Source organism: Phasianus colchicus, chromosome 4 (assembly GCF_987193195.1).
Source record: "Phasianus colchicus chromosome 4, bPhaCol1.hap1.1, whole genome shotgun sequence".
Classification (NCBI taxonomy): Eukaryota; Metazoa; Chordata; class Aves; order Galliformes; family Phasianidae; genus Phasianus; species Phasianus colchicus.
Genome location: NC_143439.1, coordinates 42,342,672 through 42,356,897, shown reverse-complemented (window position 1 = coordinate 42,356,897; position 14,226 = coordinate 42,342,672). Strand labels below are relative to the sequence as shown.

At 40.0% G+C, this 14,226-nt stretch overlaps 1 protein-coding gene across 6 annotated transcripts in view; it reads left to right on the top strand.

Annotated features, from left to right (window-relative positions):
• The first annotated feature begins 2,677 nt into the window (after nucleotides 1-2,677).
• MANBA (mannosidase beta) overlaps nucleotides 2,678-14,226 on the top strand; it is a 56,728-nt gene continuing 45,179 nt past the window's right edge. For 2 of the 6 annotated variants that reach the window (XR_016466142.1, XM_031608834.2), the window contains exons 1-3: nucleotides 2,678-4,495; nucleotides 13,042-13,136; nucleotides 13,631-13,736. Coding sequence is in view for 5 of the 6 variants with exons in the window: in XM_031608834.2 (XP_031464694.1) it covers nucleotides 4,301-4,495; nucleotides 13,042-13,136; nucleotides 13,631-13,736 (396 nt within the window). In the remaining variant the exon portion in view is untranslated. The other 4 variants (XM_090139331.1, XM_090139327.1, XM_090139328.1 and 1 more) reach the window with 4 other exon arrangements.

The window sequence follows — 14,226 nt, the reverse complement described above, 5'->3', positions numbered from 1 at the left end:
GTATTCCTGTGAGTGCCAGAAAGTCAGTTTTGATTCTAGATGCTTTAAGCTCTAATTGAGAGTCCACAGTAGCTTGTGCTGGTGTCTTGTACTCTTCAGACAGTACCTGTCTGCTTGTGAGACAAAGAGTAAATGACAATGGTCAGTGTTATGTAATCTTATAAATAGATTCATTGTTTCAGAGGTGCTTATAAATCAAAGAGAACAATAGCTATGAGAGTTGCATTTTCTAAAGAACCTGTCTTTAGGAATCTGATCGTGCTGGCTTTAGAGATCCTTTTGTCTTTTGTGTCTATACCAGATGGTGGGGCTTTATAACCCAAGTCCTGTGATTTGAGCCCACCTCAAAACAGAATGTTAAGCTGAGGTACAAATACAGCCTTTCTCCACTGGCATACCTGTTTTAGTTTAAGGGCATAGTCAAGGTATCAGCTGTCTTTCTGCATATGCAATTTTAAAATTCCTACTGCCTATTTTTTCCCTTCCCCATACAGCATTTGCCTAAAGCAGTAGTTTCCTTTCCACATATTTACCTTGAATTGCATGTGATTATTAGGGCTGAGCAATTTTGTTTGCTGACAAAATACCCTTGCAATGACCTACAGACTTAAAAATAATTATAGAAGAAACTTCAGGCCTGCCACTTAGATCCTCATTTTGTATTTTGCTCTCTATTACCCAGTAGTGTTCTCAGTACAATGTATTGATGGTATCTTCATCTAGAAACAATGCTAATTTATTTCCTCATTTTATTTTTAGCTTCCTTTTTTGATAGATTCAAGATAAACATAGAATAATGTCTGAAATCTGTTTATTTCTGTCCATCCATTGTAAATTCATAGCTGGAAAGCTCCCTGCACTGTATTGCTTTTATGCCAGCCCAGAAAGTAACTGTTTTGCATAGCAGTTCTGTGTAGAGGCAGTCATGAAACAGAAAATATGCATTATACACAGAGGTTAAAGCTTTCATACCTGTGCTGCACTATCGGAAAGGATATGCAGTAATCTGAACGCCAGTCCTATTTTACACCAGTATTTAACGAACACATCTGTATCAATTTTGCTGCATCAACGCAAAACTCCCCAAAGTAGATGACCCTTCAGTTGTTTTGCTGCTTTGACAAATTGTCTGTGGTGGTGTATAGTTATCAAAAGACAGCAACTTCCAGCATGGTTTGGTGCTAACACAAGGCCTGTACTGCTTTGTGGCAACCTTTAGCAGAAGAATGATACAGGGTGGACAGGTGGGGGCAGTAATATCTTAAAGTACTGCAGCCAAATCGGTGAGAACCTGTTTGTTTAAAACCTTTGTTTGAACTTGAATTCGAAAGAGAAAGCATCCACAGCCTGTCATGATGATAAAGATTGCAGAGCAGTTGGAAACAAAAGACTTTTGAGATTAACGCAACAGAATTTGGGCAGCTTCAATTGAACTGCTCTGAATTTATTCTAATGTTGTCCAAGAGAGGCTTTTGCTCTCAGCATTTTGTCTTAGTTGATAAAAGAATATCTGCTTGCAGCCTTCAAGAGTAAGAACTGTAGTAACATAAATTTATGGCATTTCAGAAAGATGGAATATTGTACACAATGAAAGAAAAGCATACAAAAAAAAATAAAGATCTTACCATGTCTTAAAAGTTTAACACAACCTTTCAGACTGTAGTTTCTTTAAACAGTAAAAATGTTATTTGTTTAAAAATACCCTCAAAGAAACAACAACAACAAAAACACCCTAAAACTGAGACATGAAAATGAGACGTGATTTAATTTAATTATAAGGCTTGAACAAGGAAACTGCATGTTCTCAGAATGCTTGATTACAGCATTGTTCTTAGGATTTTTTTTTTTGTGAGTTGCTTCAGTGAGTCTTAAGGAGAAAAATAAAAGGCTAAGAAAACACGGAAGTACAGTAAACATCTTGAAACACAGTTTCCTTCTTACTGAGAAGCTACCACATGACTTGCTGGAAAAAGCTTGTTTAAAAAAAAAGGGGGGGGCGGGGAAAGCCAGCTTACAGTTGCACTTTGGTAGCATTAAAATTCAATTCTCTGTAAATCTGCTTCTTGAGAAATAATATCCTAGGTGGTCTCTCAAGCAGCATCACTGTGTTTAAGTGTTTTTCATGTCATATGAGTGAATTTAAGGTAAATGCACTGTATTATGTGATAGTCCCAAAAGCTGGTTTGCATTTCTCATTGATAGGTGAAGGCAGAAACAGAATGTACAGTCAGTGTGCAATGGCTTTATAGTCTGAACTTTTAGAAGACATTTATTTTTACTGAATTCTGCAACTTGTGAAGCTAGCTGAGGTACTCAATTTTCCATGGTAATACTCTTTTTTTTTTGCCAATCTTACTAGAAGATGACTAGGAGCTGATCTGAAATGGGAGCTGGTTTTCAATTAGTCAGTATCATATGAATATGAATTTCTCGGTCTTAAAAATCCATGCACAGTAGCCACTTTCATATTTAGATTCCTGCACAGACTCTCTTGTCCAATAGAGCAGGCCCCAGCCATTCCTGTTTGAAGATGGCAGGAGAGTTTTTCAGAGTGACAGAAACGAGTGTCAGCTGTTCTTCAGACCAGTATTTCTTAGAACTATGCCCTTGTACTCTGAAAAAAAATCACCTGTGATTTTATCATATATGTAGAAGTATGGGAGGGCTGATGTTTTTCTCTTAACTTGAAATGAAGGGCTGTTGACCCAGAAAGATATTCTTCTAAACCTCCTAAAGGTTATGTGAAAGCCAGAAGCTAAACCAAATGAACAAACCAACAAAACTCTGGTTATTCCTATTCTTGTCTGTGATCACTCTCACATTCTCTGCTACATGCCAGATGCAGCAGCCTGTTCTCATGTGTCAGCCATACTTTAGTCTCATGTGACTTGGTCTATGTATGTATGTTGTTGAAATAATTAACCTTTTAGCATCCCCAAATGCTTTACGTGTTTATTCCTCTAATTTTACAGTCTGTGATTATAGACGTTAAGAAAACATGAGGACGGAAGTGGGAAAACAGAATAGAAAAAAGCCTTTGCAGTTAGTTGAGGTTTCTTGGAATGGCTGGTTGCATTTCTATGCAGAATCACACGTAGGCACCTCGGTGTATAATTTTGCTTTCTTTGGATGTATGGTGACTTCTGTTTTAAAGAGGAAAAAATGATACAGTAACAGAAAGATGTGGTGCTAATGGTAGCTTTACTACTTTACAGCAATTTGTGTGGTTTTCTGTTTTTAACCGTATTTCACCTTCTCACTTGAGTGTTAGCAAAGTGTCTGCCTGTCTGATTCTGAAGAGGCTGGTAAGTTGAGCAAAAATTTTCAAACCAAACTGTGTGGCCTATGTTGGGCTTACATCAGTAGTATTTTGGGACAGTTAATCAACTGTATTTTAAGAAAAACAGAAAATAAAGCCTGGAATTCGATAAGCAGTAATTTAGAGGCATGGAGTGGCTGCTGAAAGGAGCACTTTCAATTTTATGTTGAGCTTTGTGAGGGGAATAAAATTATTTGTACCTGACGAAAAGCAGAACAGCCTGCTTGCAGGTAAACAGACCTGAAGGAAAATGAGCACAACGCAACCTCCAGCAGGTACCACCAGGGTTGCTGACTGGAGTGTAAGAAGCCGCTGGAGTCTATTTTATGTATCCTGAAGTGGGACTTGGCGGGGAGAGGTGGCACAGGAGAAGTGTGACAGTGCAAAGCAGGGGCCGTTCCAGAGCTGATCCAGGCCCCCTGCAGCAGGGCTGGTCCCCTGAAAGCAGCCAGGGCACTGTGTGCTTTCTGTTCCTTCCACTCATCCTTTAATTCCTGTTTTTGAGCTGTGACTGAAGGGTCTCAGCTCGTGGGGTCCTGCAGGAAGCCTGCATAAGGTTTTAGAGAGGATGGATATTCGAGATGCTTCTTCGGAATTCTCACTTCTGCTCCATAAACCAGCTTTTACAATCAAAGCTTGCAGCAACTGTGCTAAGCTAAGCTTTATGAGGAAGCAGAGTAACCTTTTAGGAGGGTGACGTTCGTTTTGATTTTATATTCCTCTGTCATTTTATAGCCAAAAGAGGGAGAAAAGTCATACGAAAGTCGCCGCGAGACGCGGCCGAGCTGCCCCGCATCTGCCGCGCTGCCTCCCGCCATCTTTGCCCCCCGCCGCCGCCGGCCGAGCAGCCGTTAACGGTCGGGGAGAGAAGGCGCGCGGCCGTCCCGCCCCCACCACCAACGGCCGGTGACGGCCTGAAGCGCCGCCTCAGCGCTTCTGAGGCCGTTTGGCGGGGTTGTGCTCCGGCCTCCCGCAGCGGCCATGGGCCGCGCCGCCATGCTTCTGCTGCTGATAATGATAATGATGATGGCGGCGGGGGGGGCGGCCGCGGGCGGCCCCGAGGTCCACAGCCTGCGGGGTATCTGGCGGCTGGGCAACGGGAACGGCTCACTGTCGCTCCGAGGGGAGGTGCCGGGTTGCGTGCATACCGCCCTGCTCCGCCGGGGCCTCATCCAGGTACGGCCGCGTGCTGCGGGCAGAGGTCGGCGGGGTGTGGCGGAGTCTGAGGAGACTCCTCGGTGCCTGCCGTGGTGGATCCCGGCGCACGCCTCAAACCCACCTCCTCCCTTCGGAGCTGCATCTGGCGCTGCAGGTCTTGCTTGTACAGCAGTGCCCCTCTAGTGGCAAAGGCCTTGGTGTCCGCAGCACACAGCGTCTCAGGTGGGTCACCACCACAGAGCAGCTTGAAACGGGACCAGGGGTGCACATAAGGCAGCTCGTGCTTTACGTGCATGAGGTTCTCTAGGTTTGACACCGAACCAAGCTGCAGACACCGAGTAGGAACATCAGCATCACAGGGTGTCAGTCATGGTTACTGGTAATGTTACCTGGAAAGGGAAGAATCCTCAGCCTGCCCTGCTGAAATTGGGCTTGTTGATGTGAGAAGTACAGGGATTTCAGGCGTTTCAGCCCTTTAAACATCTCTTTTAACACATGCAGAGTACATCAAAACAGCTGAGATTGCACACTCCCATGCTTCCTAAGGAAAGTATATTCTGAACCATGACAAAGTTGATCTCACTGAAACACCTAGTTCCTTCTCAAAGCTTTGCTTTATCTGCTTGTTACTGCTTCTTTCAGTTCTTAGATTTACAAAAACATGGTGACCATTTCCTGGGACAAATGATCAAAACTGCAGTTGTAGATTGGTGGCAAAGTTTATACTGATTACATCATAGATTGCTTGTGACTCAGCACAAGGAGTGTGGCAGTAAGCAAGGCTGGGTCATTCTTACGATGCCTTTTTAAAAGGAAATACATAGAATGTGAGTGAAACTAAAAAGATAGGACATTATGAGGTTAACAAAATTTGTAAAACTGAGAAATATTCTGCTATACTAGAAAATGTGAAATAGTATCCTGTTATCTGAGTACATCAGACATACTTGAATGTGATGTTTATTATGGGCCCAGGGTCGCATTTCTTGTACAGCGATAATTTAAAAATTCAATTCTAGATGCCTGCACCTTGCATTTTCTATTCTTTAATATTTATGGTTTATACTACTACCCTGCTCTGCTCCGATTAAAATTAGATATAAAGAAAAAATGACTCTGAGGAGGATAATTTTAGCACTGTTTTGTGTTGGTGTATGTTGGGAATCCCAACGCTAATAATGGATTGCAACAAAAGTAATTGCCAGATAAAGCAAGCAGAATCATAGAATGGCTTTGTTTGGAAAGGACATTAAAGATCATTTAGTTTCATAGTCAACATTGAAAAAGAAAACACACTAAGATGGAATAATATGAGCCACTATGGTGTAGTGTTACAACATCTTGTGTGCTAAGTGACAAGACATTTGAAACTTGAATAATTAAGGTGTTAAAATGGTTTTTCAAAGCAAGTTTTAAAAAACTGCAGCAGGCATTGGGGAATGCGTGGAAGATCAGTAATGAGGGCTGTGCCGGTTTCTCCCATGCAAAGTTCCTATGATAAGCTGAATGTCTCAGCTGTTTGGCTGTGCTGTGAGGCATTGCGTTGATAAGGATGAGTAATCGTTCAGGAGAAACTGTGACCAACGCACTGAGTCGAACTCACAAGTTACTGCTGTAATGAAAGACTGGCATTTAACTACTCACTCATTAAGTACTCTAACAAAGTTAGAAAATGTGTTTGCTATTTAGCTGCATTGCTCTAAGCTGACTCGTAATGTTGGTCATTTTAAGCAGCAGTATGGCATTTGGAAACGAGTCTGTGATCACGAACTTTCATGTGCCTGTGCAGAATCCTGAGCTGCACACAGATATGATCTTAGTCAGCCTGCTGGCCCAGTCAGCTGCAGGACATGTCTTGCTAATGGATGGCTGGGCACTGGGCTAATTAAATCAATGACTGTTGCTTGTTGCCACTCACAACATGTTTATGCATATGCAAGTATGAACTTGCTTGGGGCATGTGCTGATATGCTTGGCTGTGTGCTGGAAGCTGTGGCAAGTAGAATGAGCGCATTCTGCCCAGGAAAGGAGTGGACCATTTTGCTCACCAGTGTGTTTGCAGTTTTGGTACCTCAGGAGGTGTTCTGTTGTTTTTCCTTACTGACATGTGCAGGCAACTTAAGATCAATTCAAATCCAAAGCTATCCAGCATGGCAAAGGAATGGATGTACAGGAAGCATTTGCACAAATAATTCCACCTAATAACTAATTTTTAAAAAATTGCATTTTGTTTAAATGATACAATGGAGAGCATACAAAAACATGGGAGCAACCGTAGCAGATTTCACAAGCTGCCACTAGTGGTGTGAAATGTAGTCATTCCCTGCCTCTGAAGAGCAGCAAATCTGCTCTGCTTGGAGGGATCTGGTGAGGTCATTCTTCATGGCAACTCCTGCCTTCATTTTGCAAAGTGCAGATCAGCTGCTTGTCCTGAGGTTTCTTTGCTATGGTGAAAATGTTTATGGCCAAATATTTTAAATGCAGTTGCCTAAAGTCATACCCTTAAATTTGTATTTATACAGGAGTATGTATACAGCCTGAATTTTAGAGGCTCTGTTTCATCAGTGATTATTATCTCTGGAAATCAGATTGGTTAGGGGTTGTGTCAAATTTAGAATTAGGAGTTTTATTATAATTGCCTAAACACAAAAGCTTTAGTCATATGTGTCTCTTCTTCCTTTTGCGCTCTGCTGTGGAATGAAGGACTTTAATGCATCCTACAGAAAATGCCAGCAAACCAGCAATCCCAAAGCTTTCTACTTGTAATCAAAGTGAAGATTGGTCTGAAAAGCTGTACCAGCAAACAGAGCAGAGCTGGTGGGAATTGAGTTGTTCTGCATAGCAAGACCCATATGTTCAGAGACCCAGTGAAACCTTTTTGCTGTTTTCCAGTGTGATTTTCAAAAGGCAAAAAGCACTGTGCCCTCTGCCTCTTTATCCTTGTGAATTTTTCGTGGGTTAGCACTCACTCTGGAAATCTGAATTAAATGAGTCTTGAGAGAGTCTGTTCCAGCAGCATAACTTAGTCAGTACCCCAAAATGAGCGGAAGGGGGGCAACAAGAATAAACTGCTGAACTCTAAGCCTACAGATGGGGCTTGGATTACAAGAATAAGCTGCAAGCAACTTATTTGTCTCTGTGTGGTTCATTTTAAACTTAGTGTTTTTCCCAGGCATGCTCTAGCTGCTTTCATGTACTTAGCTTTACTTTAATCTGCCATGCAGGCTATACATTAGAATAGAAAGAAATCTCTGACACTGAAGGCTTGCTACTATCTCTCTGGATCCTCTTAGAATTCCTTCTAGAAATGTTGCTACTCTTTGATTTATCAAATATACATTGGATGAGCCCATCTTCTTGAATGCACCAAATATACATCTTGGGAAAATGCTCGTGGGGAAGATGCTTCTGTATTTCCTACTAAAGTATTGTTTTTCCTGTATTCAAGCAGCACAGTTCAAGTGCTGAATTAACTGCAATGAAAGCTCTAAGGAAAGGAGATGGCATCAGGATATTTGTTTGGCTGTTTGTTTTTTAATTAAATTTCATTATGAATCACTAGCCATTATTAGAGTTAATGTGTAAAATTTAAAAAACATGGGACAAATGCACATAAACAAGGGTAACAGTCTCTTGAATAAAGTCACTGCAAAGCTTGGACGTAGGTGCAGACAATTTACAAACTTGCAGCAAATCTGTTCCTAACCCCTGTATCCCTGGAAAAAGATTTGTAGAAATCATCTCATCTGAAGATGTTTTTAACTACACTGTCAGCCTTGTGTTTTCTTTCAGGCAACATTCTGGTAAACACGATCTCTAAGGAGCTAAACTGTGTTAAATCTTTGCACCAGAAACAGCAGTCGTCTAGCACTGGCCAAGTACTTCATGATGCCGTTACATGAACACCAGTAAAATTTCACTTGTAGTGAATATGGCTATTGTAGCTGGATTTTCTCATCTGCAAGCCATTTCCATTCATACAGAAAGGGTATTTTGTCTTATTAGCCATCGCTTTGACTTGTAAAGAGCTGCTGCGGGGGGGGGGGGGGTGTAACAGGGATGCTAACACAGGGGCTGGATATCACTGTAGTTTCTGCCCTGTTGTACAGTGAAGGCATGCACTTGACAGTGGGTTACAACGGTCTTGGTTCTGCTTGGGTATTAAAATATACGAGAGGTTTACATATCTCAAGTGATAGTTCTGTAGTTCTGTAAAGCAGTGCATATTTTGGTAGCTTGTGCATTTGTATGAAGAACCTTGCTTTGTGTTTACTGGTACTTTTTCATAGCTCAGATTTTTCAGTGCAAGTCAGATAACAACTGTGTTGGTTATCATATGGTTCTAGCAGATTAAATGGCAGTCAGCAATGAAGTAGCTCATTAATATAAATAGATCATTTTCTGTTGAAATATTTGTGTTCTGTTGACTTGTATGAACATATGTGAAAGCATCCAAAAGCCTTGGTGAAGCCTAGGATGAGTATTAAAGGACAGTCATGTTTCAGTAGCTGTTCTCTTTTGGACACTTATAAAATTAGAGTAGATAAAAGTTATAGCAGCCTTTTAAATACAGCAGAGCATTTAGAGAATATTAAGCAGTGAGTATTAGCATCTTGTCAATTATCCTAATATTAGTTTTCCAGATGTATTCTGCCACAGTATTTGGCTCAGTGTTCAGCTGTAAAACATCTTGACCATAAGATGACATTCAGTTAACTGCTTTGTTGGAGCAAGTACTGAAAATGGATCACTTCTGGATGAGCTTCCAAAACCTGTGTTCCAGGAATCTGATCCATTCATCATTGCTGCTGGGTTCTGCTTCACTTACAACTGTAAATAAGTGGAACAACTCTTGCTGCAATCTCTGTAGCTAGTGATATGGAAGAGAGCATCGATAGAGGTAAATGTTGTAACAGTTTGAGTTTGAAGTTGGCAACAGCAAAACATTAAGCTGTAAATAGTGAAGCATTTTTTGAAGATTTCATTTTGGTAATCTGTGACTTCGGCTGGATTTTCTTAATGATGTACATTCTAAAATGTCAGCAGGGGGGCATGCAAGTTGGTTTCAAATTAGATAATAACTAAAGCAGACAAAAGGAAAAGAATCTGTTTTTTGTTGTCTTTATTACATTTCCCTTTCTTACAAGCTGATCTGCCTGGATGCAGCTGATGGATGTGGCTTTCAGTGTTTTACTGTGCTCCCCTCGATCCCTGGCTGCACAGGGCGCTGGAACTGGGTCTGTGAGGGCCACTACATGCCTGGCTGTGATTGCTTGGGCTCTGAACCTCGCTTAAGGTGTGGTCATGTCTCATCCATCTCCTGCTAAACAAGAGAGGTGCTTAACTCCTATGAGTGTAGCCTTTAACTATCCCCTTAAAATCATTGCAAGGAGGAGCTGACACAAAACACTTGGCAGTTTTGTACTGTTGATCCCTTTAATGTCCCGCTACCTAAATCGGAGATGGCTTCCATTTAATGCTCTTTAGCAGGGCTTCATCCTGGCAGGCTGTTTGCTTCTTGCTTACAGCACTGAAACTTGGAGCAGAAAGCAATTAGGAGGGGAGCTTGAGTAGTTCACATTTTTTTCCAGAATTGAGCAGGAGAATGGGAGCAGGAAAATGAAAGGCTGTCATGTTACAAGGGCACTAAAAATAGCTGTAGTTGTCTCCACCCCATTATGGCTTGCTTTCAAAAACATGTTGACCTAATGAATGAATGTGAAGTATATTACATTCATGTGCAGTCTGTTTTGTGGCATCCTTAAGGTTCTCCCAGTGATTCTTACATTCGTCTTTTTTTTTTTTTTTTAATCCAGTTTCCTAAAAGAAACCTTTAATTTTGATGTGAGCAGATGTAATGTGCGATTTCACATAAATCCCAACGGTTTGAGTTCTGTAGATACATCTTCCAGCACTTGAAACCAGCTACATTTAGTAATGAAAGCATCAATAATCTCATGAATTATTGGAGAAGTCGTTTTCCTTTCTTACAGGACTTTGTTGTGGTCACGCATTTTCTCTGAAGCTTTGGAATTGCCTGGAAAGCATCACTTGAACATCACCACATGGTTGAATCTACAAGCAACATTTGTCTTGCTTTAAAATGACTATCTAGTATTAGCATTAAGTGGCTTTTCTGTATGTTGTGTTGGCCATTTTCCCAGTTATAAAGCAGCAGCATCAATAAGTTTTAGGTAAAGGGATACAGGTCTATGACCTTCCCATTTGAAAAGGTGAATGTCAGAGGCCTGAAGGAAAATGGTATGAGTTAGAAGAGTGTTCATTAGCAGCTTGTATGACACGCATTTTGGCAGTCGACACATGAAGTCTGAAGTCTTCAGACTGATACAGAATAAATCTCCTTCTGGAAAAGAACCTGTAGAACTCTGAGTGGATTTGAACAAGCAATGCTGTTTGTACACTTCTATAGGAGCCCATCCGAAGATGTCTTTTCTGTCACTGGTTAAACATTCCTACATTTCTCTTATCTGTTAGATGGTTTTGTTCTCCAGATGTCAGGTCTTCCAGGCCTTTATTTTCTAACATCTCTAATCCATCCATGCTTTTCTAGCTTTTTTTTTTTTTTTTTTTTTTTTAATGTAAGGTCTTTGTCTTTAATTGAGGCACTGGTGTTGCTTGGCCACTGACCAGTGTTTGGCTTTATGTTCTGCTGTTGGTAGTGCCTTTCCAACTTGCCTCTCATGTCTTTTGTTAAATATTTCACATATACAAGTGGCAATGATTGAAATTTAACACCTGCGTTTTCCGAAATTTAGCCTAAGATGAAATATTTATAATGTTAAAGCAAGACAAATGTTAAAAATAAGTATTTTTAAGGATACAGCATTCGTTTTTATAGACTGTTACATTTGCACGTTGCCTTTGGTTCTCTGAATGTAGTAACCTTACCAGAGTTTCTTTTATTAATCTGAACTTTGCACTGTAATATGCAGCCAATATTAAAGCCTGAGATGTATTTGCTAAACATTTTACATATCAAAATGATGGTATGAATATCTTAAAATTCTTATTTGTTCTGCTAAGCTCATGATGACGTAGCTTTTAGAGAATACAGGGTATTACCAGAACAAAGGTCAAAGTTTTATCGAGCTGACAATACCTTTCCTTTGTGACTCTTATTCCCTTTATGCTAAGAAATTTGGTTGATGGAACGCAGCAGTGAGCCAATACTACCACTTTTCCTCTGTATGGGCACAAGGGGTGACGTTTATATTGCTGCGGGACTTGAGGAGAGATTATGCTGCTGAGGAGAGTCACTTAAATCCCTAAGTTTTGCTCCGTTATTTAAATAGGTTTGTGTCTACATTACGGAGCACGACCCTATTAGTTGCAAAATGAACATGTGATATACAGCAACATTTATCAGAAGGATTAAAATCCAGAAGGCTCTTTCTTTGTAGCTGGGTTTGAATCGTGGAGTCCGGAGGAGATTGGTGGTTGTTTTGGAGAAGCAATTAGGCTGTGTGGCTGCAGAAGAGGATTGAGCCGAGCTGTCAGTCAGTGACGTAGATACCTACACTGTGAGCAGCCTGATGTGGATGTAACACAGTGCCTTTCTGCTGCTCTGTATGAGGTGCAAGGTGTGGGTTGTCAGCTCTGCATAATTGATTCCTTCAGCCTAGGTGAGGAACATTGTGACCCACCACAAGGTAATAACGCAGCATGAAGCCAAAGAGGGCAAGCACATAGCTTACACCAGCTGTGCCTTTCTTCCTACTGAGTAGTGTGACTGAAGGGCAAAGAACGCCTATGGTATATATGCAGCATTATTCTCAAAAAATAGCAATTTAATTTTAGACATCAAACCCAACTTCTCCGTTGTTCTGTTGTTTTTTCTTTTTTTCTTTCTCCTTTTCTTTTTCTTTTTTTCTTTCTCCTTTTTTTTTTCTTTTTTTCTTTTCTTTCTTTCTCCTTTTCCTTTTCCTTTTCCTTTTCCTTTTCCTTTTCCTTTTCCTTTTCCTTTTCCTTTTCCTTTTCCTTTTCCTTTTCCTTTTCCTTTTCCTTTTCCTTTTCTTCCTCCTTCCCAAGAAAACAATTTCATTTAGACTTCAGACTGGTTGTTGACACAAAACAGCTGTAGTATTTGCTATTATTTTAAACTGTAGAGATTTGTTCACGGCTATCTGTAGATGTCTGAGGTGCTGTTTCTTTGCTTCCTTAAAGTTCTGTTAGTCTTACTTTTTTATATCATTATAGGAATAATTATGTTTCTGTTCCCCTCATTAAGTCACAAGCTGACTTGAATTTTTTTTTTAATTTCATCCCTGGCATTTCTTAAATAAAGACAAATTCTGCACTCTCTATTTTTAGTATAAATGATTATAACAAATAGGATTTGACCTATATAGTTACAGCCAAATGTTACCAAAGCTTTGCTTTTAATTGTTATTTCAAGGGTAAAAAAGAATATTAGAACGAAAATAGGTGGATTTTGCATTTGCAGGCTGCCTAAGAGGTGCTCTTCTAATAAATATTACAACGCATTTCATGTAGTAACACTTTAACTAAATCTTGTACTTTTCTTTTTGTTGATTTGTTTTTAGGATCCATACAATAGATTTAATGATGTGCTGTACAGGTGGATCTCACTGGATAACTGGACTTACAGCAGGACATTCAAAACTCCTTTTGATGTCAGGTATGCAATAAGGATGTGTATAAAATAGTTTTGTGACATCTTTCATGCAGAATTGCTGGTTAATCCATCAGCTCAAAGTCTGCTTCATACATTTGTATCTAATGAAACAAATTATGCAATATGTACAGCTGCAAAGCTGTTGCCAAAGGACACTGCAGGGGTTGCTTTTTCCCATTTTTATCTTCATTGTTAAAAATTACTTATGAGCTGCTGACTGCAGAAGAATAATACTTAAGCTAATTGGAATCTAGCCCATCTGGTATTTCATGGGTATGTGAACTTGCAGTGTTGCAGACTTTTGAGCCACTTCAGCTGTCATTTTCATTTGATTATTTAGAGATATAATGTAGCCACACTAAGTCAGACATTTTTGGATGTGGTTGATATAGGTGTTGCTAATAATAACTGAGACATACATTTTTATGATATGTTTTCTGACTGTTGTTATTTGTAGGTATTCTAACAGTGTTTTATGTGTATGTTGACTTCTGTAGAAAGTGGCAGAAAGTGAATTTGGTTTTTGAGGGAGTAGATACAGTAGCACACATTCTGCTCAACAATGTCACTCTTGGGAGAACAAACAACATGTTCAACAGATATGTAAGTAATGCATTTAGTTCTGAAAGTGCCTCATTTTTCATTTAAAGCCATTCTGTGCTGAAAACCTTCAATTCTTTTAAGTATGCATGAAAATAGGTGCTTGGAGCCATAAAGTGTTGACCTGAGGACTGCACATATAATCAGATAACTGCTGGAAAGAGAAGCGTGCTTGCCTTTTCAGTAGCAGCATCAGATCTAGATGTAATTATGTCTTGTTCAAAACAAGTGGACCCACACAAGAGGATGGGTTTAGCTAATAATGCAAATCTTGCTTCTTGGATTCTGTCACAGCTCTAAGAAAACTTAACCTTAAATCTGTTTCATTAGCTGTAAATCTGCTTACTAGTTGCTATTAGAATGGATCACTTTTGAATGCTGAACTTAAAATACACATGGTTCAAAACTTTTATAAGGGTCTCCATTACTTCCCATTATACAGAGTTTTGATATTTAGTATTGGGCTTTTGATGACGTTGCTACATCTTCCAGC